General features: G+C 43.8%; 1 protein-coding gene across 3 annotated transcripts in view; it reads right to left on the bottom strand.

Moving 5' to 3' along the window:
* Positions 1-26,678, bottom strand: part of DCC (DCC netrin 1 receptor) — a gene marked incomplete at its 5' end in the record, with an annotated part of 927,493 nt that overhangs the window by 319,855 nt on the left and 580,960 nt on the right. For all 3 annotated transcript variants that reach the window (XM_083575505.1, XM_083575506.1, XM_083575507.1), the window contains 2 exons: positions 9,613-9,733; positions 13,438-13,592. In XM_083575505.1, the coding sequence (XP_083431631.1) occupies positions 9,613-9,733; positions 13,438-13,592 (276 nt within the window). The remainder of the gene's footprint in view (positions 1-9,612; positions 9,734-13,437; positions 13,593-26,678) is intronic.

Genomic DNA, 26,678 nt, shown 5'->3' with positions numbered 1-26,678 from the left:
GAGCAATGGGCCAGACAGGCCCAGAGGAGGAGCTTACCCCCCATGTCACAGTCTTTGTCTGTTGGAGAGGGCTCCAGAATGAGAGGCTCAAGGGGGAAGGTGGGGCTGGAGCTGAGTTTCCAAAAACGTATCAAGCCGAAGGTGTTGAAGCTAGGGACTCGCTGTGTTACTGTCTGTGAGTAAAAGTCAATTGCATTTCAGGCCTCTGGCCTTTTCCTGACCTGCGGTGGTCAAGGCACTTTCCTGTCAGCCTTCATGACATGGGAGCCCTTGCAATTGCCTTCTGCTAGCACACTGGTTTAACTGAATCCATGCCATTGTGGTTATTTCTGATGGTTTCTAATATATTTTTGAATTCTTTTTGTTCACTTGCTATGCTGTGAGACACTTCAGGCACAACTTTGTGGGAGGAAACGGTGCACAGATAAATAATAATGATGATCCTATGCATGTCTACTCAGAAATAAGCCCTGTTTATTTTTATTTATTAACAGACATTTTCCCCAGGCAAGTGGGGGTGGGGGGGGAGGACATATAGCCTTAAATTAAAACTACTGTTGCTCCTGGAGAATGAAGTGCATTGAAATGACCTCCATTGCACTATTGCTTTGAGCAAAATGTCCCTGTTAACACACAGTAGCCTGAATAAAAAGGACACGGGTAATACAATGTAAGGATAAGGTGAGTGAGATGAGGTCAGTGCTGTAACAATGAAAACCCAAGGCCTTATTGATCAGTGCTCTGTGGGGGGGGGGGACAAATATGAGAAAAGGGAGGCAGAAACTGCACATATCCCTAAAACTTAAGTAGAAATTATTGACATTGAACCTAAAGCATTGAACTGCAACATAAATTTATAGCATATGGTTGTTTTTAGGCACAGAAAATGTGGGGATTCAAATTGTTGACGCACTGAAGGTGGAGGAAATAAAAACATGGGTGTCAGAGATGCATGCACTTAGATTCTAAAAGAGAGAGTTTGTTAGGTGTGGGTTACATCATCTTAAGTTGTTAACCCTTCATCCAGACACGGCGGAACTGCATAAAAGTGTTCTAAACTTAGCTTAGGGCGGCGGCAGCGGCAGGGAGCTTTTCAGTGCCACCCTCTTTACAGTCTTTAGGCTGAGGGTCCTTCGTGCCAAAGGACTTCTTTTAGGCCAAGATCCCTATCAAGGTCTCAGATGATCACTCACAACAGAAGCGCTGCAATTTTAGGGATCCTCTATACTTGCTGAGGCAAAACCAATGGATTCTACCCCAACTTCCTTGACTGCCTGACCATGCTTTCTTTCTGCTCCTCCAATTCTACTTCTCCTGAATCCTCCCTGCAAGTAGAAGCCTGGGCAAAGCAGGATTCCTTATTTATTGTGGTCTGCAAGTGCCCTAAGAACACAAGAACAGCCCTTTTGTTTCAGACCAAAGGCCTACCTGGTACAGCTTCCTGCTTCGTACAATGGCCAAAAAGACATCTATAGTAAGGTTACCAGATTTTTTTCAATGAATCTGGGGACACTTTTCAACTTCAATGGATTTAGTATGGGGGCTGATTTGTAAATCCGGGGTCTGTCCCCGGGAAATGGGGACATCTGGTAACCTTAATCTATAGGAATTCCGCAATTTCCCCTTCAGCTCTTGGGTCTCCTAGATTATCAAGAGTGGCTTCCAGATGCTGCCAGAATATAACTCCCATCATCCTTGACCACTGGTCATGCTGTCAAGGGCTGAGAGATGCTATAGTCTAACAACATCTGGAGGGCCAGAGGTTCCCCATCTCTGTCAACAGTTTGTGAGCTGACACTGCACACAGCTTTAAGCAGCATGGTGTCCCCCACATGTTGTCGAGCTACAGCTCCCATAGTCCCTGACCACTTACTACGATAGCTTGGGCTGCTGGGAGATTGAGTCCAACAACATCTGGAGGGACCACACAGCTACACCCTGCCAGTAGATCTGACTCAACCCACTGGGAGCATCTCCCTGCAAGCTGTACTGAAATGAAGTTTTTGTAGAGGTTGGAAGATTTGCCTACGATTCATAGCAAGGTATTTTATTTTATTTTTGCAAGTAATTCCTGTGCAGCCTATGATCCTTTCTCTGTCTGATAAAGCCAGTACAGCGTGGGGGCTGTCTAGCACAATATTTTGGTAAGACGTGGTTTTCTTTATCATGGCACTTGTAAGTTAGCTCCTGCAAACAATGCCTGGAGCTACTAATTAATATTTTTCTCACATGCCCAGGATTGAGCATGCATCCTCCAGCTAAGTTTCTAGCTAGCGAGGAAAGTGTTATGAAATACTGTTGACAATTATCCTACTGGTTATACATCAGGTGTGGGAAAAGCTGATTATTTCAAATTTGCCTTGGCTGGCTTTCTCTTCTCCCCCCACTGCCCAATGTGTTACTCTATGGAATAATAATAAAAAAAGCTTCTCTGAGCCTATATCTGAATAGCAAAACAAAACAGAGCTAAAGCAAATGATTTTCACTATGATTATTTGCTAGTTCACTTCTGGGGAAGGAAGTTTCCTCAGGGACATGCTTCTCATTGCCTGTTGTTTTAATAGCCTCAGAGCCACTCAAGTTTACGGCTACAAGTCGGCAAAAGCCATTTAAGAAGAGGCTGAAAGACTTGAGCTGTGTTCAGTCATAGAAACGCAATGGGGGATATTGAGTTTTTTGCAGCCTCATTTTGTGCATTCTCTGGCCCCACTCCATACATCGGAGTGGGTCTCTTGGTGCCCTACCAGATGTTAATGACTACAGCGCTCATCATTTCTGACCGCTGGCCGTGCTGGCTAGGGCTGATGGAAGTTGGGAGTCCAACAACCTTTACAGGACCAAGATTTTCCATCCCCATGCATCCTACATCCTCATATGCTGTAGATCAACAAAAAGAAGCACCTGCAGTTGTCAGGAGTTCAGCCTACACTCGAGTAGGACCCTGGTAGAGACACATGCCCGACTGACATGTTCTCTCCCTTCTGGTCTTTCGTCCAGGAGCTTCAAAAGCTTTCTTCAGCCCAAACATCACAGCGATTGATGCCAACCGACACCAGCACACTTAGGAATCTGCAGAGTTTGCACATCATGCGTGACAGACCTCAGCAACTCAGCATTTTGGCTAATCTACTTTATTTACATATAAACACACACGGAGCACTGCAACATGGCTCCCCCTCTCTCTAGCATCAGACAGCAAAGAGAAAGAACAAAGGACAATAGTCCCACTTCAGAGAACACAGTAACACAAACATCCTGTTTCCGTCACTTCCCACTCTGTGGAGTCAAAACACACACCGTCATGTGAAAGACAACAATCCCATGACTGCAATCACCCAACTCTTCACCCAACTGAGAACCTTAAGTGGCCAGCTTTCCCGTTTCGGTGGAGGGACTATACCAGGGATGGGAATGCACAGCCTTCCCACAGTCATTGCTGGACTTCAACTCCCATTAGACCCAGGCAGCATGGCCAATGATCAGGGAAGATGGAAGCTGTAGCTCAGCAACACCAATTCAATAAATGCATGAGGGAAGTGTGTTTAGTTGCCCTAAAAGGCTTTCCCCCACATGTGCCTGGTTCTGTTTCTCCATGAACCAGTCATCTACCATTAGCACCTTTCCCTCAACAACTATTGCAAAAGGATGAGTTGGTCACCACTCACAAGCAGGGATGGGGGAGACATTTGATTCAGCACACATAATGCAGAATCTATCACATTCTCACCTTCTGAACTGAATATGTGAACTGAACGGCAGGGATCCTTTTGGAACTCACACTTATCTGAATTCCACGAAGCTGTTCTCCAATCAAGCAGTTTTTATAAAAATGCATATATTATGGGAGAGCGTGCATAAAAAATAGAAGATTTTGGCGAAAACTATCATACAAAAATACATTGTGTTAAGGGAAATTGCTTGCAAAAATGGGTATGTTAGTCAAAATAAAATTGTAGTCATTAGGAAAAATTTGCACTTAAATGCCGATGAGATTTCATGAGGTTTTTTGAGGGGTTAATTCACGATTTGCTGCAAAATGGGGAAAACTGAATTTAAGAGCAGGATAATGAGAAACTGTAAGCTGAAACTGACAGATCCTTCTATCCTGATTCACAAGACTATATCAAAAGTTCATTAAGCTCTTTAAATTACTGTTTGACCTACTGCTACCAGGGACAGTCTGCCATACTTAATCTGCAATGCTTTGAGGGAAACCATGTCTGATGGAATATAATATACAGAAATATCTAAAAGACAATGGACTGTTGGTTTAAATGGAAACAGACACTGAAACTGACTGGCTCTTGAATGGATATTGGTATGAATTTTGAAAGGAGTAGATTTTGAACTATAGTAAACTTCATCTCTAGGGATATGTGAGCTTTTATCACCAATCATCAGTTCTGAACTTTGGATTTGGGGATGATTATCTGAGTGGCTATCTGGACTTACAGTGAATTTACTGCTTGGAAAATAAACTTGTGAATTCGAGGCCCCGCTCCGCGGTTTGTGATGAAATATGACACATGGACACAAGCATTTTAGGTTAATGGGCTAAAAAAGGCCACAACTTTATTTGTTACAGAATCTGAGTGGTATTGGCTCAGGCACTGGCTCAGAACAGACTATACTTGACTCCTGCCTGCTCTGCAGGGTTAACAACCTGTAGGGAGAGCTTGTTGATGCAAATCAACTGGAAGCTTTCCCCTAGAGTCACTGGAGGGTCGTGCCATGGCCCTAGCCACCACCTGGGCATCGGACAGGAACCACGACCGCCGTATTCCTTTAACGGAATACCCTTCAAGGGGAGGGGTAGGTGATGGCCACAACCTCCCCTCCAACACACAACACATTTCCCAATGCCTAACCGCCAAACCTTACAAAGTTGTGACAATTTGCTACAAGGTAGGTGAGAAACCAAGTGGCTGGTGCCAATCTGCCAAGTGGAAAAAAATCCTACCAGGCCCCCTGGACAACCAAGGTGACCAACTGAAGTCCATAGCAAGGACAGGTGCAGAAGCAAAACCTAGAGGGAGGGAGGGTGATCTGAGGAAGCTGGAACAACAAGGCAGCACTCGTGTGCCCATGACCATTTTTAAACAGCTAAACCATGCCCCCCCCAGCCAGCCGGATTGACTGGCTAGGGTGCGTGATGTAGGCACAGGACATCCAGTGATGCAGGGGCCCTGCCATGCCCCCCTCCCCCGCAAGTACAGGAAGTGATTCCCACTCACGACATCTCCCCTCGGGGAAGAGGAGAGGCTTTGTGAACCTAAACTCCAGCCAATTAGTCTAGACTTGGAATTGGAAGACTGAATATCTGCAAAAGGAGGAACTGGCCACCACTCAGAAGACTCTATCAAAAGTTCATTAGGCTCCTATAAATATCCACCGACAGCAAGGGGTGGCTTTAATAGGCTATTGTCTGTATTTCAGCACCAAACAGATTTGTCGCAGTTGCTAGGGGTAACACCCCGTCTGTGGCCTGTGGACAGGCTCAAACAGAACAGCTGGGGAATGCAGCCCTCATGCCGTGTGAGACAGGGATGGTGTCCATTTATTGACAAGGTTTTAAAACAGAGAGGGCTATGTTCTTCTCAGTGTGGTGAAGTCCAGGGCTCAATTTGTATTTATACCGGGTTCCCCCACCATCTGTGCATGCCGCCGTTCTCAACATCTCAGAGGAATCAGAGTGGCATTGTTTGAAGATCTGATTAAATAGCCAGGGAAAAGCAATCCATCATTTATAAGGGGGAGAATGGAGACAGTTTACAATGGCGTCCCCATAGCTCTTTAGGATTTTGTCTTCATTTGTGTTTGCTTTCATTCTAGTCCAACGCCAAACTTTTTTTAAAAAAAAATGCACACCCAAAGAACAGCAATTTGCTGTCAAGCACTCAAACATCTAGGTGGCAACTGCAATGAATTATACAACTTCCTCTAGGCTGTTCCCAGTGATGAATTAAATGACTCTATCACAAAAGATGGCCTCTATCGCTCCCCCACTGGGTTGGCATCTGTGTAAAAGAGCAGAAGCTGAATGTGGGAACCAGACTTCCATGTAAAACAGCCACACACACAAACTGTAGGCTTGCCAAAAGTGAAGTGTGTGACACACACAGCAGTTCTTAAGAGGAAGGTCATCTTTCTGAGCACAGGTGACAGGTAGAATTACGAGCAGGAACAGCTGAACTTCAAGGCACCAATGGGGAGGGACAAGGTGTGGGTGGATCAGTACACTTCTGGTCCATGTGAGTTTTGCACTCACATAAGTCCATTATTGGGATGCGGGTGGCGCTGTGGGTTAAACCACAGAGCCTAGGACTTGCTGATCAGAAGGTTGACGGTTCAAATCCCCGCGACGGGGTGAGCTCCCGTTGCTCGGTCCCTGCTCCTGCCAACCTAGCAGTTTGAAAGCATGTCAAAGTGCAAGTAGATCAATAGGTACCACTCTGGCGGGAAGGTAAACGGCATTTCCGTGCGCTGCTCTGGTTCACCAGAAGCGGTTTAGTCATGTTGGCCACATGACCCGAAAGCTGTATGCCGGCTCCCTTGGCCAATAAAGCGAGATGAGCGCCGCAACCCCAGAGTCGGCCACAACTGGACCTAATGGTCAGGGGTCCCTTTACCTTTAAGTCCATTATGTTCTATTTATGCATTACTCTATGTGTGTGATGGTGGTGGGTGAATAAAAAGATAACTGCACAAATTTGTACTTAAATGCATTTTTCTCCCACATAATGAATCTTAAATTTATTTTATCCTAAACATGCACAGTTTTAAGCACTGCTTTGGCAAATTGCCAAATCTGGAGAAGTGAAAAATCCGCAGGGTAACCGTGTTCCAATCTGCACATTAGTTCAAGGTTGTGAAGCAATTGGATGAACTTTGTATTTTAAGGCACACTGACCTATCTCACACTTTCCAATATATGTTAACTGAAATTCACTTCTTCAAATTTTACAAGGCAGTTCTCAAGCCAAATACCATGTTCAAAAATGTATATATTAGGGCAATTCATACATAGAAATGTGTATATCAGTGACTATAGCATGCAAAAAAATGTGTTATATTAAACTGTTTTGGGGAAATGTGTATATTGTGTAAAATTGCATAAAAATGTGAATATTAGAAGGAAATCACATTAAAGTGTTGATGAATTTTCATTGTAACTTTTTCATGTTATTAAAAAAGAATCCTCAAATGATGTGGAAATATTAACTGCATTTAAGATGGGAAAAATTAGAAACCCAGATTGCCAGATTCAGCTACCCTCAGTCCAGGGAGTCATGGACCAGGTCTGTTCATATTGGAATTTGCAAATAATTAATTCCTAAAGTATCCCTTTCCATATGTTGCTTATTTATTATTTTATATCATAACATATAAATATACCATTTACAGTGACTGTCTGAAAGCTAGGTGAATATCAGCACTTAAAGGTAATGTGAATGTTGACAACCCTAAATGGTTTTCTGGATGTACAAAAATGCAGAAATAGAAACATCAGAGAATGCTGAAAGCTATCATAGGTACAATGTGACTTGCAATATGTCAGATCATAATCACATTGTTAATAATAAAACAACTGCTGCATATGAATCTCAGTGGCAGGATATCAAATGACATGCACAAAGAAACACAGATTTGATCAACAGCAAGATTGCATTGGAATGTCTTTGTCCTAGAAAAATGAAAGAATCATGGCACACGCCCTTTAACTTTTGCATGGCTGGAATAAAATCTGCTGTACAAAGGTGAGAGTCACATCCATTACTCCACCAACTTTTGTCGCTGACCCCCACTCACCTATAGAACGTGCCCCATGAACCTCAAAAATGGTTCCCCACCTCTGCCATAATACCTGTGTGAATCAGCCCCTGATTTGCATTTGTATGCATGTAATTGAAGATTGACAGGTTAGGAACACAGATTATTTTTAGGGTCAAAGTTAAAGAGATAAAGAGAAAGGCTATGGTGGAATTAGCCACTTGCCCCTGTCTCCCCATCTGTTTTCATAAGGATGGTTTATTTTTATTTTTTTAAAAATGCATTTATTTAACTTTTACTTTTCTACCTTCGGTTTCTGTCAGATAGCCAAGATTATTCTGCCTCCAGAATAACAATAAGGTGAGAATGCAAATGGACAGCAAAAATATGACACACTTTCTATGAAGGTCAGACCCACAGAAGGAGTTTCAGCAGAGTACCTGTGTTCTGTTCACTAAACATGGCTTCTTTTTCACCACCTCCTCTTTAAAGAACAACATCCGTCCCCATCAAAGCCTACATTTCAGCATATGACTGATCTTTCACTTTCTTTGTAATGCAAACACTTTAAACAACAGCATGCAGCAAGGAAGCACATGCCCCCTTCAGGTAATGAAACATTTGCAGGTGGGACACTCAGGACCATATTTGGCGTCTCCTTCCATCCACCAGCCTATCAAAGGGCACCAGCCACCATGGACCTGTCTTCTTCCATGGGCTTCCTCTAATTGTCCTGTCTACGCCACCTCCTAGGTCAGCACAAATAGCAAAACCACCAACTAAAAAGGAGATGAAGGTTGTATGTCACCAAGTCCTACTCTGAATGGACCCATTTAAAAATGCATTTAAGTTAGTCGTTTTCATGGATTCCAATGGGCTTACTCTGAGTAGAATTAGTCAGACACAACCCAGAGATGTGATTCCGCACACCTTTTGCTGGGGTGGGACATGGAGGAGAATGACATTTCCTTCAGCACATGTGGCATCTGCTTAGCATCATTCAAGGGCCCAGCCTAGGGCTCTTCTGTCCCAATGGAAACGGGTGATACACAACAACGAATGATTACTCGCCAGTATCGCTATAGACCAGGCATGTCCAACAGGTAGATCGTGACGTCAGTGGTAGATCATTGGTGGATCACTGGCTCCCCCCAAAGAAGCTCAAAAACTTTGCCCTGCAGCCCAAAAAACAAGGCCCTCCTTCCTAAAAAAAAGCTCAAGAACTTTGACCTGAACCCCCCAAAAGGGGATAGATCTCTGCCAGTTTTTAACTCTGTGAGCAGATCGCAGACCCTTGGGAGTTGGCCACGCCTGCTATAGACTGATGACCACAATAGTAAGAACCCAAGCAAAAAATGCAGGAGCTGGTGTAAGCCATACGCAGGGGCGGAGGAAGTGGGGTGCAGTGGGGGCGAACCGCCCCAGGAGACATTTGGTGTGCCTCCCGCCTGCAACTCCCAAGCCTACCCTGAGCTGTCGGGGGAAGGGGGGAGATGCACTGCTTTACCGGTGGCATTCCCCCCTCCCCCCTTTGTTTTGACAGTTGGGGGAGGCTTGGGAGTCACGGGCTGGTAGCATGCTGAATGTCCACCACCAGCGGCTCGCTCTGCCCCTGTGGGCAACTTGCTCCACCCTCGGCTGCAGGGCGTGCATGCCGCTCTGTGCACCCGAGCGGCTATCCTGCACCTGGGAAGGCATCCTCCGTGCCCCGCCCCCCCTTGGGAGTGTGCCCACCCTGGGCAACGCTGGCATATGTTCCACCGCTAGTCACATGGTCCAAGGCTCTGCTAACCATATTAATTAAAACAAAGCAAACAATTATTTATGTCTCTTGCATCTTACCAGGTTCAGGGATGATGAGCTGTGCACTGGTTTGAGCGTTCCCAGCATCATTTTCAGCTACACACTGGTAGAAGCCTTCGTCTGATTTTACCAAGCCCAGAATCCGCAGGTTGCTGCCACCCTAAAGAGAGGGGGTGAAGCAGAAGCAATTACCTAGAGCTGTGCCTCACAAACTTCACAGGGTTTTTTTTCTTCCTCTTTTGAATTAAAATTGGAGGCACACTTCAGTTTTACAGTTTCCTCAATGTTTTCAGTGAGATAAGCTATGGGGAAACTTCTTTTCTATATAGCAGTAACAGCCAGCAGGGAGTGGGGGGCTCCTTGTACCTGACCTCCCATTGCAGAGTAGCTACTGCTTATAGGGAGGGGTGAGGACACTGGCATTTTGCAAGCAGATGGGTAGGTATGCCAGGTGGACTCTGTTGGGGCACCCACATGGCGTCAGCCACCTGCTGCCTCACCCTCTTCTGCCTCCTGCTAAGAGGTGGAACAGCGGAACGAACTCCCTCAGGAGGCTGTGGGTCCTCCTTCCTTGGTGGTTTTTAAGCAGAGGTTGAATGACCATCTGTGATCATCTCCTTGAGTTTCCTGCATGGCAGGGAGTTGGACTAGTTGGCCCTCGGGGTCCCTTCCTTCCAACTCTACAAGTCTAAGATTCTAAGAGGTAATGACTTCTGTTGGGAGGCCAGGTGCAAGGAGCCACCCATCCCCACAGGCCACTACCTCTGTTCAAGGCTGCATTCCCTTGGGGCCAGTAACCAGCTGGGTTCATTGGCTAATAGTGTGCAGGTCTGATGCTAGTGGTTGGCAGATCTGATGCTGTATTGTTTTTAATATTTGGTTGGAAGCCGCCCAGAGTGGCCGGGGAAACCCAGCCAGATGGACGGGGTATAAATAAATTTATTATTATTATTATTATTATTATTATTTGGAGCCAAAAAGGTTGATAGGCCTAGCACCAACAATGAGTATGGCCAGAACTGAAAGTAGATACGTCACAGGTCCTTTTTTTCCTGCCACCAATTTTCTCTTTTGTCCAGCCAACCCCTTTCAGCCAATTTTTACCTTTCCTTGCCACCCACATGACAAAGGTTGCCTGCCCTATCACCACACTGCAAGACTATCTGTCCACAAGCCCATCTTTTTTTGCGCTTCGGCCATGCATTGCTGTTGATCCTCTGAAGACAGGTAATCCCGATCCACATGAGGTGGAACTGCAAAAGTCTGGACCAATTTTTACATTTTCTGTATTGTATTTCTTGCACGCCGCTGAGAGATTATTGTAGTTAAAGCAGTTTATTACTGCTGCCACTATTGAAACCCAGCCCCCAGGCAAAACCCTTTTAGTGCCAGCCTCCTTCAGTAATGTTTTAGAAGCCAGCACCACCAGCAACATGGATATGGCTAAAACAGGGGAAAGAGTCGTGTGGAAGGTTTCCAGCAACTGGAAGTCAGAAGCATGGATGAATCCATCACTCTGTCATCCCAGTGGCCAACCAGATGCCTATGGGAATCCTACAAGCAAGACCCAAGGGCAAGAGTACTCTGCCCTCCTGCGGTTTCCAACAACTGATAGTAAAAAGCAAATAGCCTTCAAACATTAAGGCAGAGTAGAGCCATCATGGCTGAAAGCCTTTACCTCCCTGAATTTGTTTGATCCTCTTTTAAAGCCATCCAAAAAAGCATCCTCTTTAAGGTATGCTGGTATTCACTCATGCCCGCCAGTTCCTCCCTAGAGGATTGTAATAAAATGCACATACATTAAATAATGTGCTGACTTGGTTTGCTCACCCTGCTACCAGGACATTTGATTAACTAATAGTAATACTGCGGCCGCACATAAGGGCAGTGCAAACACTTTATGCAACATGTAGAATCAACATCAAGAGGGGTCTGCATTGCATAATGGGTGCACTTAGTGGCAGAAGATTCGGTGGATTTGTGTGGGTGTTTTTAAATACTTTTCCAGGCAAGTGAAAGGATTTGAAGGTCAACCCTTCCCAGGTTACAGGCAGCCACAAAGGGAAGGAGGCCATTTCGTTTCAGCTGCATCCGGGCAGGGTTTCATCTGGAGGTGCTGTTGGCAGGCAGAACTAAATGATGCTGTAAAACTTTGGCTTCTAAGGAAGAGTCTTTGGCACCACAAAAAAGGAGAAGAAATAAATAAAAATGTTCTGCCTAGAATGATTCTCTTATTAAAAGTCTTTCTTCCCTGGGCAGTTTTGGAAAAAAAGAACAAAAAGGGAACCTGCCCTTTCCCAATTACTTAATGAAAATGTCTGTCTCTTGGCAAGCTGAGCAAAGCCTGCCTGATTGTCTTTATTATAAACAGCAATGGTGGGTAAAGTTGTGTGAACTTGGATGCTCCTATAACTGAGTAAATCTTCCTCTCTGAATGAAAAGCGGGGAAAGCGCCCATGCCTTTTTATTAACTGGAACATGTTTAATTTAGATAATCATTGTCAATTTCACTTAATAGAAGGAACATTAATTAGGAAAGGGCAAGCTGATCTATATGCATGAGATTGCTAAACCTCTAAAATAAAAGTCATTATGGCAGGGTGGATTATCCAATGGCCACAATTTTTTTATAAAGCATCAGTTAACTACTTCTGAACTGAAGACAACTCCACATATTCCACGTAATGTATGGGCAGGCATACAATAAAGCTTAGGTGTAGCCTTAGGTGTAACTTCCATTGTACATTATCCATGATTTCCTGTATCAAAGTGCTTTATGCAAGAGATCTATCAGTGGGGGAGAAAGTCTGGAATGTTATGACAGGATGGGACACACCTGTTTTGACCGCCTAATGTTAAGAGCTGTTCAACTGTGGGGTAGGTGTTATTAGGATGCCAAGTGATTGGTACCCACCTGTCATAGTGGGTCTATGGAGGGCGTTTTGCAAAGTAGCCCACTAGCCTGATCCAGTTCTTGACCCTTCCTATAATTCTATGATGCAATAGTCTTCGAAATTTCCTCACCTGGGGCCCACCTTTAGTACAAAAATACACCTGAGTTCTCACTTAATTGCTTTTTCTTTTTAACCACTTTGTATGATAGTAGTGCTGTTGTTGTGTTTCACATTAGATAGGGCTCAGTAACGAGTCATTAAAGACCAGTGGTCTGTGGCAGGGTTTTTTTTCAGCTGTGCTCTGGGGATCCTTGAAGTACCCCAGAAACATTTTAAGGGTTCCTCAACAAGCAGTGAGTGATGACAGACAAGTTTCCTGAACAGACAGGTTGCCCACTGCTACACATATTTGTAGCATCTTTGAAGGTGCCCTAGGTATTTCTTCTGAAGCCCTTCTCCAGGTCTTCCCTCTGAGGGAGTCTCAGAAGGTGAGAGGCCTTTCCGGTTGTAGCTCTTCATCTGTGGAATGTTTTCCCCACTGAGATCCACCTGCCACCTTTGCTGACATCTTTTCGGAACCAGGTAAAAACGTACCTTCTACTCATAGGCTTTTGATCGACTAAGCTGATTTTCTTTTGCTGTTAGTGTGCTGCCATAGCTTCCTTTAGCTATTGATGGGGAGTGTTCTTTTTTTAATGAGTATACCCAAGTGACCAGGTAGAGAAGTCTGGCTGGTGTATATTAAAGGACCAGGTTCAGAACAGGACAGGGGAAACAGTTGCTGCAGCCGAAGGCAGATGGAGGGAAATAGCAAGGGACCTGGAAGAAAACTGGGGAAGCTTGAAGGATCCAGGAGCTAAAGGAAAACTAAAGCTAAAACTAAGTCTACTTTTGGTAGAACCTTTTACAGAGCCCATTGAATTGTCTGTTTCCTTGTTTTGGAATAATGGTAAAAACAAATAATGATTACCACTATCTGAAAATAATCACTAGGAATGACGACTTCTCCATTCTTGATCCATTGCACTGTAGGAATCGGTTTTCCAGAAACAGAGCATTCGAACTCGATGTCCATACTTTCATAGGCATAGAGATTTGAAGGATGATTGATAAACCATGGTGGAACTGCAAAAACAAAACAGGGAGAAAAAGATCTTAGTCAGCATGAATGTATATATATCACAAATATATATATATATATATCGACAAAAAAAATTGACACATCGTGTTCTGCTCTCCCTTTCCTTCTCGCCGACAGCCCAGAGAAAACGATTTCCTCCAGCCTACATCATTCAATGCTGGCACTTAAACCTGGCACTGGCCTCTGCCCACTATATATAGCTGGAGGAGCGGTCCCTCCCCTCCTTGTCTGGCAGTGTTCACTATCTCTTGATGGCTTCCTTCATGGGCCATCACTGGTCTTTGTGCCTTAATGGCTTAAACTCAGCTAGCTCTGCCAGGCTAGGGTAGCTTACTAGCACAAGCAAAACCCAGGTATGTTGGTGTTTGACACAGTTTAATCAAACTTGATTAATTCTAACTTCTACTAATTCTAAGAATTATGGGTGACTTGCACCTACAAACTCCAGCACCTTGGATCTATAACAGCAGCCATTCAACTGCAACCATATCTAATATAGGTTTTCATGATGCATCATGTTTCAAAACTGACCAGACCTTTGATGTGTCTGGGCAAAGCTTGGATAACCACATTGATTATGTAACAGTGGGGACAACATCTTCATTTGCATAAGTATAACCTGTGATTAGCTTTGCAAAATGAATCAATACGAGCAACATTATTTCCAAGCACAGAGGAGGAAGACTTAAGCCAGATTATCTTTTCGGAGGACAAATTCCTATTAAGCTGGCAATTATCTGTTGTCTTGTATTACTATAATGTATTAACACTTTTGCTGTATGGTATATGATATGCTAATTTAATTTAATTTCATCATTACCATAATACTAGTTATAGTATGATAAAAATTTGCAATTCAAGAGAAACTGCTAATAACATCACATTTCTAATGAGTTTTCCCATCATCAAAGGAGACAAGGAGGGGTGAGGGGAATCAGTCCTGTTTGTCAGCTTTCAACCAGGGAACAATATTCATTATTTTGAATATTCATGGTTGCTAGAAAACCAGATTAGATTTTAATTTCCTGGGTAGCATCCCTGGCTTATTTTTTGATACAGAAAATGCAATTGTATTTCTTAAGCAGCCATGCATAATGTCTGAATTATAAAGTTTTTACAACTGTATCAATAGCAAATGGCATTGTGAAATATGCACACAGTGGATTCCAGTCTACCAGGGCTGCAGACACATATGATGAATTTTCAACCTTCTTGTACTCAGTAGCTAAGGTTCAATTCATATAATTACTTTCCATCACACAAGGTCAGTAAAAATACTTACGTTAAAAATTATATCTAGGCTTTCCTTTAAAAAAATCCAAGTCAGGTAAAATTTCAAGATAAAAATAACCATATCCAAAAGTGAAAATATGAACATTTTAAAAAATAAAATCATAGAGCAGTAAGATATAAACATAGTAAGTATGAATGAGAGCACTAGCAAAACAGTAGCTGTATATGGAATCCTCCTCAGAGAGGGTCCTGGTTGAACACGGGCCGCAGGACATCCCCAAAAACTTATTTGGTAGGGTCCTAGGGTGGAGCCAGGCATGTATAGTGAGGCCCCACAGTCCCGCCAGGCTGCTTGAGCCAATCCGGTTATGGAGGCGTGATTGGGGGGCTATAAAAGTGGAAGCGCAACGTGGCCAATGGCCCTTGCTTCACGATACCGAATACCTGCCCTCCCATCCCTATGGGTTTTGTTTGTTTGTTTGTCTCATCTTGGCCTTGCTTTGGACATGGTGTGGGTGCCTGTTTTGGAATGGGGACCGGGTAGGAATTTTTTCCATGTGGCAGATTGGCACTGGCCATTTGGTTTTTGCCTACCCCCTTAACAATCGTAACAACTTTGTAAGGTTTGGAGATTAGGCATTGGCTGGGGAGCTGAGTGGGAGGGGAGGTGCGGCAATCACCTGCTCCTCCATGAATAAGGGTATTCTGGTATTGGAATCTGGGGGTCCTGGATCTCGTCCGAAGTTCGCTTGAGGGGCTAGGGCCATGCCATGACCACAGGAACCCCGGGGTGAGCTTCATTTGATCTTCATCGATGTTGCTCCCTCGTTTGGTGTTTACCCTTCCAGACTTCCTGTCAGAGAGGCAGCAGTAATTTATAGTCTGTTGCCAGTGCCTAAGGCCAATACCACTCACTACGCTGTAATCAATAAAGTTGTGGCTTAAATTTGCCCAATTACTTAAACTAAAATTATGTGTCAGTGTGAAGTTATTTATTTGGGGGGGTGGCTTGGGCGCTCGAGGCACAAACAGTGATACCTTGGTTCTCAAACTTAATCTGTTCTGGAAGTCTGTTACAAAACCAAAGCATTCCAAAACCAAGGTGCACTTTCCCATAGAAAGTAATGCAAAATGGATTAATCCGTTCCAGACTTCTAAAAACAACAATTTAACAGCAATTTAACATGAATTTTACTGTCTAACGAGACCATTGATCCATAAAATGAAAGCAATAAACATTGTACTGCAGTCACACAGTCAATCAACCAGTGGCTGAACTGGGTTCCACACAGTCACAAAAACAAAACAAAAAGAGCCGCAAAAACAAAAGCACAAAATAAATAGCAAAAACAGACATAACACTCAAAACAGAAGTGTGGCACTCAAAACCGAAGTGTAACACTCAAAACAGAGCATGTTCAGCTTCCGAAAATAGTTTGTAAACCGGACCACTTACTTCCAGGTTTGCAGTGTTTGGGTTCCAAGTTGAGAACCAAGGTACCACTGTACAGGCAACTTGTAGCTCCCAGCCTAATTCTGAAAGCCCTTTTGAAAGAAAGGAGTGGAGCCCACTAGCATGAGCAACCTGTCCCCTACCACCGCAGCCCCACTGGGTGGAGAGGAAAAGGAAGGAACAGGAAGGAGGATTGGTGGAAATGGAGATGGAGGCTCTGCATGCTTTATATTCTGTCCTTGTCCATTGCTGACATTAGCACCACACACAATCAGCACGCAGCCCCTGACAGATTGCAGGAAAATGCAGAAATCATCAGGAAAAGATGTGGCACATCTTTGCTATACAAGGAATGTCAGGATTTTATTTTTTTAAAACTTCATTTAAAAAGAGTTAAAAGAATGGCATGGAGAAAGCAGACAGAGAAAATCTTTTCTCCCACTCTCAAAACGTTATAACTCATGAACATCCAATGAAGGTGTATGTTGAAAGATTCAGCATAGGTAAAAGAAAGTCCTTCTCACAGCACATAATTAAACTATGGAACTTGCTCCCACAGGAGGCAGTGATGGCCACCAACATGGATAGTTTTAAAAGAGGATTAGACTGATTCATGGAAGTCAAGGCTATCATTGGCTATTATCCATGATGGCTATGTTCTACCTCCACTGTCAGAGGCATCATGACTCTGAACAGGTGGGTAGTGTGCTGGGTAAACCCGAGCAACACAGTCCAGATCCAGTCCCAAATCCAAGGGTTCCATGAAGAGTCAGTCCAACAGGGTCAAGGCAGGAAACCAGGCTAAGTCAGGCACAGGGTCACAGGCAGGTACTAGCAAGCAGCAATGTTGCTCCCGCAACCTGGGGCGGGGTCCGATAGCCTTTTATCTCTGTCAGAGTGACGGCCAGTCCTGATCCCCCAGTGACTCACCACCTCCCTGTCTCACCTGAAGGCGAGCACTCCTCCTGTGAGTACTCAAGTCTCTCCTTCTCTCAGACCTTAGTCTCTGCAGCTCGCCTCAGCCTCTCCTGACCCAACTGGTAGTGGAGCAGCTGTAAGTGATTGCCCAGCTGAAGGCTTGCCTCTCCAGAAGGGTATAGAAGATTGTGATGCTAACGTCCAAACCAAGATGAAGGTCTACCAGGCTTGGGTGTTGAGCACGCTGCTTTAGCAAAGTGAGTCGTGGACAACTTACAACTGCCAAGAGCGACATCTCAATGCCTTCCACGTTCCCTGTGTTAGGAAGATGTTGGGCATCGTATGGCGGGACAGAATCTCAAACAAAGATGCGTTCTCCCAAGCCCACACTCCCAGCAAGCTCGCATTCCTGTCTTAGCGATGTCTACAATGACTTGGTCATGTCCACTGAATGGAAGATGGCAGGATCCCCAAGGATGGGCTCTATGGGCTCTATGGCTTCAGACACCTGGCCTGTTGGCAGACCAACCCTGTGTTACTAAGATGTCTGCAGACATGACATGAAGGTGTGCTGGGCCTGGGGGTAAACCCGAGCAATGCGGTCCAGGTCCAGTCCTGAATACAAGGGTTCCACAAAGAGTCAGTCCAACAGGGTCAAGGCAGGAAACCTGGCTAGGTCAGGCACAGGATCACAGGCAGGTTCTAACAAACAGCAATGTTGCTCCCGCAACCTGGGGCGGGGTCCGACAGCCTTTTATCTCTGTCGGAGTAACGGCCGGTCCTGGTCCCCCAGTGACTCACCACCTCCCTGTCTCGCCTGAAGGCGAGAACTCCTCCTGCAAGTACTCAAGTCTCTCCTTCTCTCAGACCTTAGTCTCTGCAGCTTGGGAGATGTTGGTGGGTTACTAGACTCAGAGGCCGCCTCAGCCTCTCCTGACCCAACTGGTAGTGGAGCAGCTGTAAGTGATGGCCTAGCTGAAGGCAACAAGGTAATCCCCTGACTCGGCCCAGCTGGTGCTTGTTGCAGGGGAACCTGTGCAGACTGGAACTCTTCAGGATCAGGCCCCAGACTTGGTTCAGATGATGCCTGAGGCAAAGGATCTGGTGCAGACTGAGTCTCCTCTAGTTCTGAATCTGAGCCCGAGTACCAGGCCATCACAGGTAGAGTGCTGTCCAGCTTGCAGGCTCCCTGTAGTCATCTGATTGGCCACTGTGAGAATGTTAATGGCTTTTTCCTCCATGAACTTACGCAATCCTCTTCCAAAGCAAACCAAGTTGCAGACCATCACTACCTCTTATGACAGAGAATCCCATAATTTAACTAATTGAATGAATACTTCCTTCTTTGTGTCCAGAGTCTTCCAACATCCACAAAGTATTTACAACAATGGTTAGAGTTGTAATTATGTCTGTTTCACGAGGCTGCTGAACCACAGACACGTGCGTAAACTTACTCATACATTCACACCAAGCCTCTCCGCCATTTTATTTTATCTGACCTGAATCTTCCAACAACCATCTTCACTGGACGGACATGAGCTCTAGCATTATGTGGAAAGACAAAAAAAATGTCTCCTACTTTGCCCATACCATGCAGAATTTTTGCCCTGCTCCCTCTTACTTACTCTTTTTTCTAAAATAAAAATCTCCAAATGTTGCAACCTTTCCTCATCAGGGTATTGATCCAATCCAGTCCCTTGTTCTGGCTGCCCTTTTCTGAGTGGGACCCCAAGGCCAAGGAGATAGCCTAATGAGCTACTACAGACATATTGGTCCACTATAGGCCCGTTGCCTATAGGCCAGTTTCTCCAACTTAAGCTCCAGCCCATGACCTCTGGGAGTCTTAGCTGGAGAATAGGCCCTGCAGGGCCCCGAGCCTGAACCCTGACAACTGATTCCTTGGCAATTGTAACAGGGAGGTGTACCAGAACCTGCTTCAAGTGCTATTTGATTTCAGGAACATGAGGCAATGGAGTTCTGATCCACACACACAAAATGAGCGTGGTTCCCTATGCTTCCGCTATAGGAATCCCGTGCCTAAACAAACAGACACCGATCCATCTACTTTAGGCCAATTTGCACAATTCAGCTGATATTAGAAAGCAATTTTGAAATCAGCTTCTTTTCCTTTTAGCTATATTCTGATTTTGCCCTTTGGTCATAATCAAATGCTGGCATTATACACCAGTTCTCTGATTAGCCTTTCACACAGTTCCAAAGGAACTGCATGGTGGGAAGGAGGGAAAGGTTAATTGTTTGTTGACTCTGCTTGTAAGAAAGAAAGCTATGAATAGCAGTGCAGTCTGGGTAAGGACATAACATCGCTCAATTGTTTCCATCCCCCCTCTTCTTCACAACAGATTTCAGCATTGGATGTCTGTAATATCACACCCCTCAACTGTCCTAGGAAAATTGGGACATTCCACTTTTTAATGCAATCCTGTCAAGGTTTAGTTCCTATACAGTTTCTTTCTTGTTTATATTTAAATACCACTTTCCAGGAAGACCTCACAAAGTGGTTTACGTAAGATATTTCACAATAAGCATCAATATTTAAGAAGTTGCTCCTAAACCATTTGTCTAGAAGAGGATATGTCTAGGGGGTGGAATTTTCTGAAAATATTGAGCTCCCCCCCAAAAAAACTCTTGTCTTGCTGTTTAATCTCTGATAATAATTTTTATTAGTTTTCAGTTACAACAATCCAATAATAGCCTCATTACAGCAATGTCAAATTATAATACAATTAATAATACCAATAACTAGGATGCCAAATTCTACAATTTAGGTCCGTCCCCCCGCGTACTAGAATTAATGGTTTGATTATTTATTTTGTTTCTGTGTTCTGTCTTGCTGCTTAATCTCAATTGGGTGCATTTCTTCAACCAGTTCCACTAAAACAACAAACATATTTTTTTGCATGTTATATGTATTATTACAAATATGTTGCTGGACTACAACTCCCATCGGCCCTTGCTAGCATGTCCAAAGACCAGGGACAATGGGAGTTGCAGTCCAAGAAAACAGACTATAAACATTTTAATTCAGAGTGCATTTGATACTTATGCTCAATTTCATATGTCTATCACGTATACAGACTTAAAGTGAATATTGTGAATAATGATAATAAATACAATACAAGCTACCCTTCTGCAAGGAAAGCATTATATACTTCACCATAGTCATGTTGGACAATAGTAGAGAAATGGGCAAGTGTAGTCAATTAATAGTCTGAGAATTTGTTGTCTAATGATTTTTCAAAAATCAATTTTTCACCATTCAGAAGGACGTTAAAGAAATGGTTGCCGAAGAGGATAATGATCAATTTTCACCTTTAATGCCATTATAAAACTGATATTCAAACATTCCCGGTAGCAAGTGACTTCAAAGGCTATTTCTCATTGTCTGAGAACACCCTTTGTCCACATTTATGGCTCAGTATGCCCGGCATCAAGAGAGCTGATGCTGAGGAATGGAATTCCCTCCTGAAGGGGTGTGCGTGTGTCTTCAAGATTACTGTAGGAAATGTCAAGCAATTCCTGTAATGAGCTCACAAAGGTGTCCCAGCAACCCGTTGAATGATTACCAGCAAAGGAGCTCATTACGTGAGGGGCATGGCTGGACGACCTCACCATTCCTTGAAATGTCTTCCTTAGAAATGACACCTGCTTTTGCCAAGGAGAGCATTTCTACGGCAAAAGATGTCCACTGTTTGCTAATGCATAATGTCTCATGCTTTGAATAGCAATAAAATAAATGTGGTGGTGGAGCCATGGAAGATGATGGCTGTCATCAGTTCCTTAGCCTTGTCAACATTTCCAAAAGGAAGGCTCTAGGGGGCACATCATTAGCAGGCCAGATTGTCCTCTTTTAAGCTGTTTCAAATGCATTTCTGATGTATTTCTCATGATAGATTCACTTTATGAACAATACTCTGGCAATGTTTCTTGTCTTCTCTTTGTAACTTAACCAGATTACGTGCCTGCTGCTTTTGGCTTATAGGTATATGGTTTAATGTGATTATGGAAAAAGACAGACAGAATGAAGGACCTACAGGGATCACATTACCAGCCCATTTATGTCCATTTTGCTCAATTCAAGCAGAGGAGAGTCTGCAAACATGAGAACATAAGGAGAGCCCTGCTGGATCAGACCAAAGATCTATCTAGCCCACCATCTTGTTCTCCAAGTGGCCAACCAGATGTCTGTGGGAAGTCTACAAGAGATAGGAGTTCAACAGCTCTCTTTCCACTGGTGATTTCTAGCAACTACTATTCAGAGGTGTGCTGCCTTTGATGGAAGTGGCATCGCACAGCCATAGTATGTGAAATTGTTTTAATCCCTTCCTTAGGAACACAAGAGGGAAGCGGGTGGTGCTGTGGGTTAAACCACAGAGCCTAGGGAGACTTCCGGGTTGGCGCCTCCAGGCAATGGCGGAGTTCCTCCGATCGGGAGGAATTTGCTCCGTGGAAATCAGGGTCTGACCGCCACGGTGAAGGCGGAGACCCACTGAAATCACAGGCAGGAGAAGCTTGTGAACCTGGGATTCGGCTGGCACCTTTTGCGCCTCCCCTACTCGCGGGGAAACCCTGATTTGGGGATCAGGAGCGAAGTGGGGTGAGCGGCGCGGTGCTTCGAATTGACTGCTTCTTTCACGGAGTGAAGCCGCATTGTTGTTGCCGGAGAGCGCTGACTTTTTCCTGTGGACAATTTGACTTTAAACAACTACCCGTGAGTAGAACGGAAAATTGGATCTTTAAATTTATTAATTTGGCATCGAAACGGGAAGGTTTTAAACAGGAAGTCCACCTTCCTCTTTTGTAAATAGATTGAAGCAAAGACGTTGCAAGTTAAAGCCTTGGAAAGTCTTTTGTAAAGGATTAAATCTCCATCGGTTAAAACTATTAAACCCCCCTTGGAAGCAGGAGAAGAGGGGGGAAATTTTGGACCTAGCAAGCCTGCAGGAGAGAGTGAAAAATCAAATTACCACTGCTGAGAACCTGGAAACGGGCTGCCAGTAAGATTGACGTCTTGGGAGAGTTCATTGACTGTGAACAGAAAGTATGTTGACAGATGGCTAAATAAGAGAAATACATTGTTTCCATGGTCCCCTTCTGCGTTTAAAAAGGAGGAAAAGTAACTGAAAATTGAAACTAATTTTATAATTTAAATTATGTTTGAAAGGATTGATACAAGTGGAGACTGTTTACCTCTAGAGGGAGCTTTTGAAACTGTTACAAGAGTGGAGCTGGGGTTTTTCCAGCTGCAAGATAAGAACTGTGAGAATCAGAGATTGACCTTGGATTTTAAGAATGTTGACAGAAGGAGCCTTAGTGACTGTATTATGTAAGATAAGCTATTCGTTGGAACAGCTCCACAAGAAGACGGATGTTATGACTACTAAACTTGAGAACTTGGGACAAAAAGTGATTCATTTGGGACAAAAAGTGATCATCAATACAGAAATTGTTCAGGACCTGACACAGGAACCTACTTTGACAGGACAAACTGGGGAGAAAACGAAGGAGAAAGTTGTTGTTGTCGAACCTAAAGTAATACAAGTGGGAGCCCCAGCCTTACAGAGGCAAATCGAGGACTATAAGTGGAGGCCTTTTATGAATAAATATAGAAAAAGTCAGAATTTGAAGATTGGAGCCCTGCTTGGACTGGAGAAGGAAGGTTGGATAGACTCTTTCATGCAGGGATTTACTGACCTTTGGGTCCTGAATCTGGGTCAGGAGGTGATTGGAGTTGTGGGGGCCTTTGGATCTGGAGGAGCTTTGAAACATGATTTGAGATATTGTATGGACCTTGGTTCTAGCTGTGGAGAGTTGGCTGGTCTGTCGAGAGGGAATGGGGGCATGGTTGGGTCAGGGCCCCCCCGAGACCTGCTCTTCAGCATCTTCAGCATCAAAGAATATGAAGAAAAACTGCAGAAGGGACTTGGAAAAGATTTAAGAGAGAGACTTGGACAGAAGATCTCCAGGTTGATGAACTATATGGAATGGACGGAAATGACTGGCAGAATCCAAGACCAGGGAGAAGAGATGGTGGAAGAAGATTGGGAAAGTTTAAAGTTTATGTACAGAAATATTGTAAAATTAATGAGTGTTAGAAAATTGTTGGAATGAAACTTTATGGCCTTAGTAGAAATGTTATAAGGAGTTAAGTATAAATAACTACTTTAGTATTAATGGAAATTAAGGTTAAAAATATGTTAAGATATTCATAATGATAAAATAGAGAAAGATGGAAAGGAATTGCTGAAACAAGTAACAGAAGTGGAATACAAAAAGGGAGGTGTGAGGAGGTCGATGAAATAAGGGAATGAAAGATAGAGTAATGAAATGGTATGGTATATGTTTTTAAATTGTTGTTTTGTTTTGTTTTGTGTGTTAAGGTTGTGTTTTGTATTGTTTATATATTGTATTGTATTGTTTCTTCTTTTTTCTTTTTTCTTTTTTCTTCTTTGCTCTATTTTGTCTTGTTCTTTCGCCTTTTTTCTTTTTTCTTTTCTTGTAAGTCTTAAAAGTAATAAAGATTATTAAAAAAAAAACACCACAGAGCCTAGGACTTGCCGATCAGAAGGTCGGCGGTTTGAATCCCCATGACGGGGTGAGCTCCTGTCGCTCGGTCCCTGCTCCTGCCAACCTAGCAGATCAAAAGCACGTCAAAGTGCAAGTAGATAAATAGGTACCGCTCCAGCGGGAAGGTAAACGGTGCTTCTGTGCGCTGCTCAAGTTCGCCAGAAGTGGCTTAGTCATGCTGGCCACGTGACCCAGAAGCTGTACACCAGCTCCCTCAGCCAATAAAGCGAGATGAGCGCCGCAACCCCAGAGTCGGTCACAACTGGACCTAATGGTCAGGGGTCCCTTTACCTTTACTAGGAACACAAGAGCTCAACTCTTTCCTGTTCAGATGCCTCTCTGTTCTTGCATCTGTTATGTACTCCCACAAGAGCCACTTTATTTTGTAAGGCTTTTATATATTTAAAAAAACCTGCAGATAGGACTTTGGGGTCACATCTCAGGTTTCCTGTTAACCTTTAGGGTAATTATAGCCAAAGCTTTTCACACATAATTTTTGCTTAGTTAGAAATTCTGCAGCTCCTTTCTACAAAGGAACCAGAAGTCCCCAGGCTAAGAACTAGCTTTCAACATGTACCTGCAAGAATGCCAATCGAATTTTCCTGGGCTTGTTCTATGGTATGTAGATTATCACAGATTATCATAGAATTGTAGAGTTGGAAGCCTGGGGACCCAGCATTCCCCTCACTGCAATAAATTGCCAAGAACTGCTGCTCATAGGAGTCAACCCCCAGGGGGTGAGAGGTCTTTGCCCCCCAATAAAATATTTGGGGTGGCTGGGGCCCCCCAAATTGATGGGCATTGCCATTCAAATGGTGTGCATGTACCGAGTCATGTGATCGATTATGTGGGGTGGGGCTTACCTGCCCCCCATATTTTATCCAAGTTGCACCCCCGCTACTGCTTAAAATACATATACTAAATAAATCTAGCCTAAACCCCCTTAATAATGGCAGCTTATCTGTATCTACCTAATAAGCCTGAGCATGTTGCCTCCATGTTTTGCTTATTAACTTTCTTTTTAGATGTGCAACTGACTTGCTTGTTTAAAAATAAAACTAATGTGTCCCTGGTAACTTGGGGTCTGGCACACATTTAGCCCCTGTGTCTCCCTTTTGTCGGTGGCCCTGTGTAACCCTGTCTATCACTGCCATTCTGATGGAACATCACCACTTTCAATTTCCATGTCATCTGCTGGTTGGTAATGTCTCAACATAAGACAATGAAAATGGCCTGGAGACAATGCCACTCAACTATTCCATGGACGAGAAGCACCTCAGATTGAAAGTGCTTCTAAAAATGGGACAGTTGCAGGTTGATGTTGCAGCCACCATAGGGAAAACCTTTGACCTGCCTCCCATGGTTTAGAGGAAGCTGCTTTTACTTAATCAGGCTATTGGTCCATTCAACTCATCCACACAGACTAGCATTCAGGATCTCAGCCAAGGGACATTTCTAGCCCTACCTGGAAATGCTGGCAATTGAACCTAGAGCTACTACATGCAAAGTAGATGAACTACAAAGAAGCTACAGCTAATAGGTAGCCAAGTAGGGAAGAAAATGAGACAGGTCAGAGAGGTGGGGAGGACAGAAAGCCATACAAACAAGAGCAACCAGGAGATCTACTGTAAGTTGGAAACAAGTTGATGATCCAGCAATGGAGGAACATCCTGAAACTGATTCAGAAGAAAGTGTTTTCTCCAGCTTCCTGTCATGATGGGTTCAGCATCTGTGCATCTCACAGGGACAGGTGAATGATGTACTACAGGGGTCAGCAAACTTTTTCAGCAGGGGGCCGGTCCACTGTCCCTCAGACCTTGTGGAGGGCTGGACTATTTTTTGAAAAAATAATAATGAACGAATTCCTATGCCCCACAAATAACCCAGGGATGCATTTTAAATAAAAGGGCGCATTCTACACGCCGGACCGTCTGCAGGCTGGATTTAGAAGGCAATTAGGCTGGATCTGGCCCCTGGGCCTTAGTTTGCCTACCCATGATTCTACAACTTTGGAGACTTTGGTGGATCCAGAGCACAGGCTGAATTCATGTCTCTGCTCAACACCTCTTTCTTCTTACTGTCTTTGTCTCTTTCTTGGAAATGATAATTGCTTAGCTGGGCAATCTCCCAATCTCCTTATCAACCTGAACATAAAGCTCAGAGGTTTTTTTAAATAAATAAATAAATAAAATAATGCAGAAATTAAGCAATCACCAGTATAACTGAGTCCTGCAGCTTCTGGGAGCTAAACCCATTGGATTGGAATCCACAATCACAGTAGCACCTGAGACTTTTATCTTTCTTTCTTTCTCTTCCCTCCCACTTTGTGACTATATATAATCACAAAGAACCATACAGCGCATAGCAACAGGACTGGGATATGAGAATATCATTTCTATCTGTGATATAAAACACAGAAAATAAAAATAAAATGTGATGACATGGGGGAGTGACATTCAGTACACTGAATTCAAATCCTAGAAGGAAAGAGTGTTATGATAGCATTAGTGATTCATAAGTCACTTCCCCCAAAACTAGGGGCATAGCTTAGATTACTTCTGAGCCAATCTGAATTAAGACTTCTCTGGAAATCCATAAACCCACCAATTCCCCAAATGTCCTGCCCTCTTCTCCTTCCCATATTATAATGTGAGTGGTTTCTAAATCTTTCAAAATAGACAAACCATTAACTGTGGTTTGCTGTGATGTGCAACCTGGGACAATCAGTGCTCATAATGTATTTCTCAGTCATGTCTTCTCCATAACATGGCCCAAACAACCAACATTAGAATCCCAAGTGGAATAGACCACTGGATCAGTTCTCAGAAGAAGAAAAAAGTGCACACACTCCAGGGGAGAAGTTGAATTTAAAGTAAATGGG

The sequence above is a fragment of the Podarcis filfolensis genome (genome assembly GCF_964270895.1).
Source record: "Podarcis filfolensis genome assembly, chromosome: 11".
In the NCBI taxonomy this organism is placed as follows: Eukaryota; Metazoa; Chordata; class Lepidosauria; order Squamata; family Lacertidae; genus Podarcis; species Podarcis filfolensis.
The sequence above is the reverse complement of the archived record's forward strand: the minus strand, read 5'-3'. Positions and strand labels throughout refer to the sequence as shown.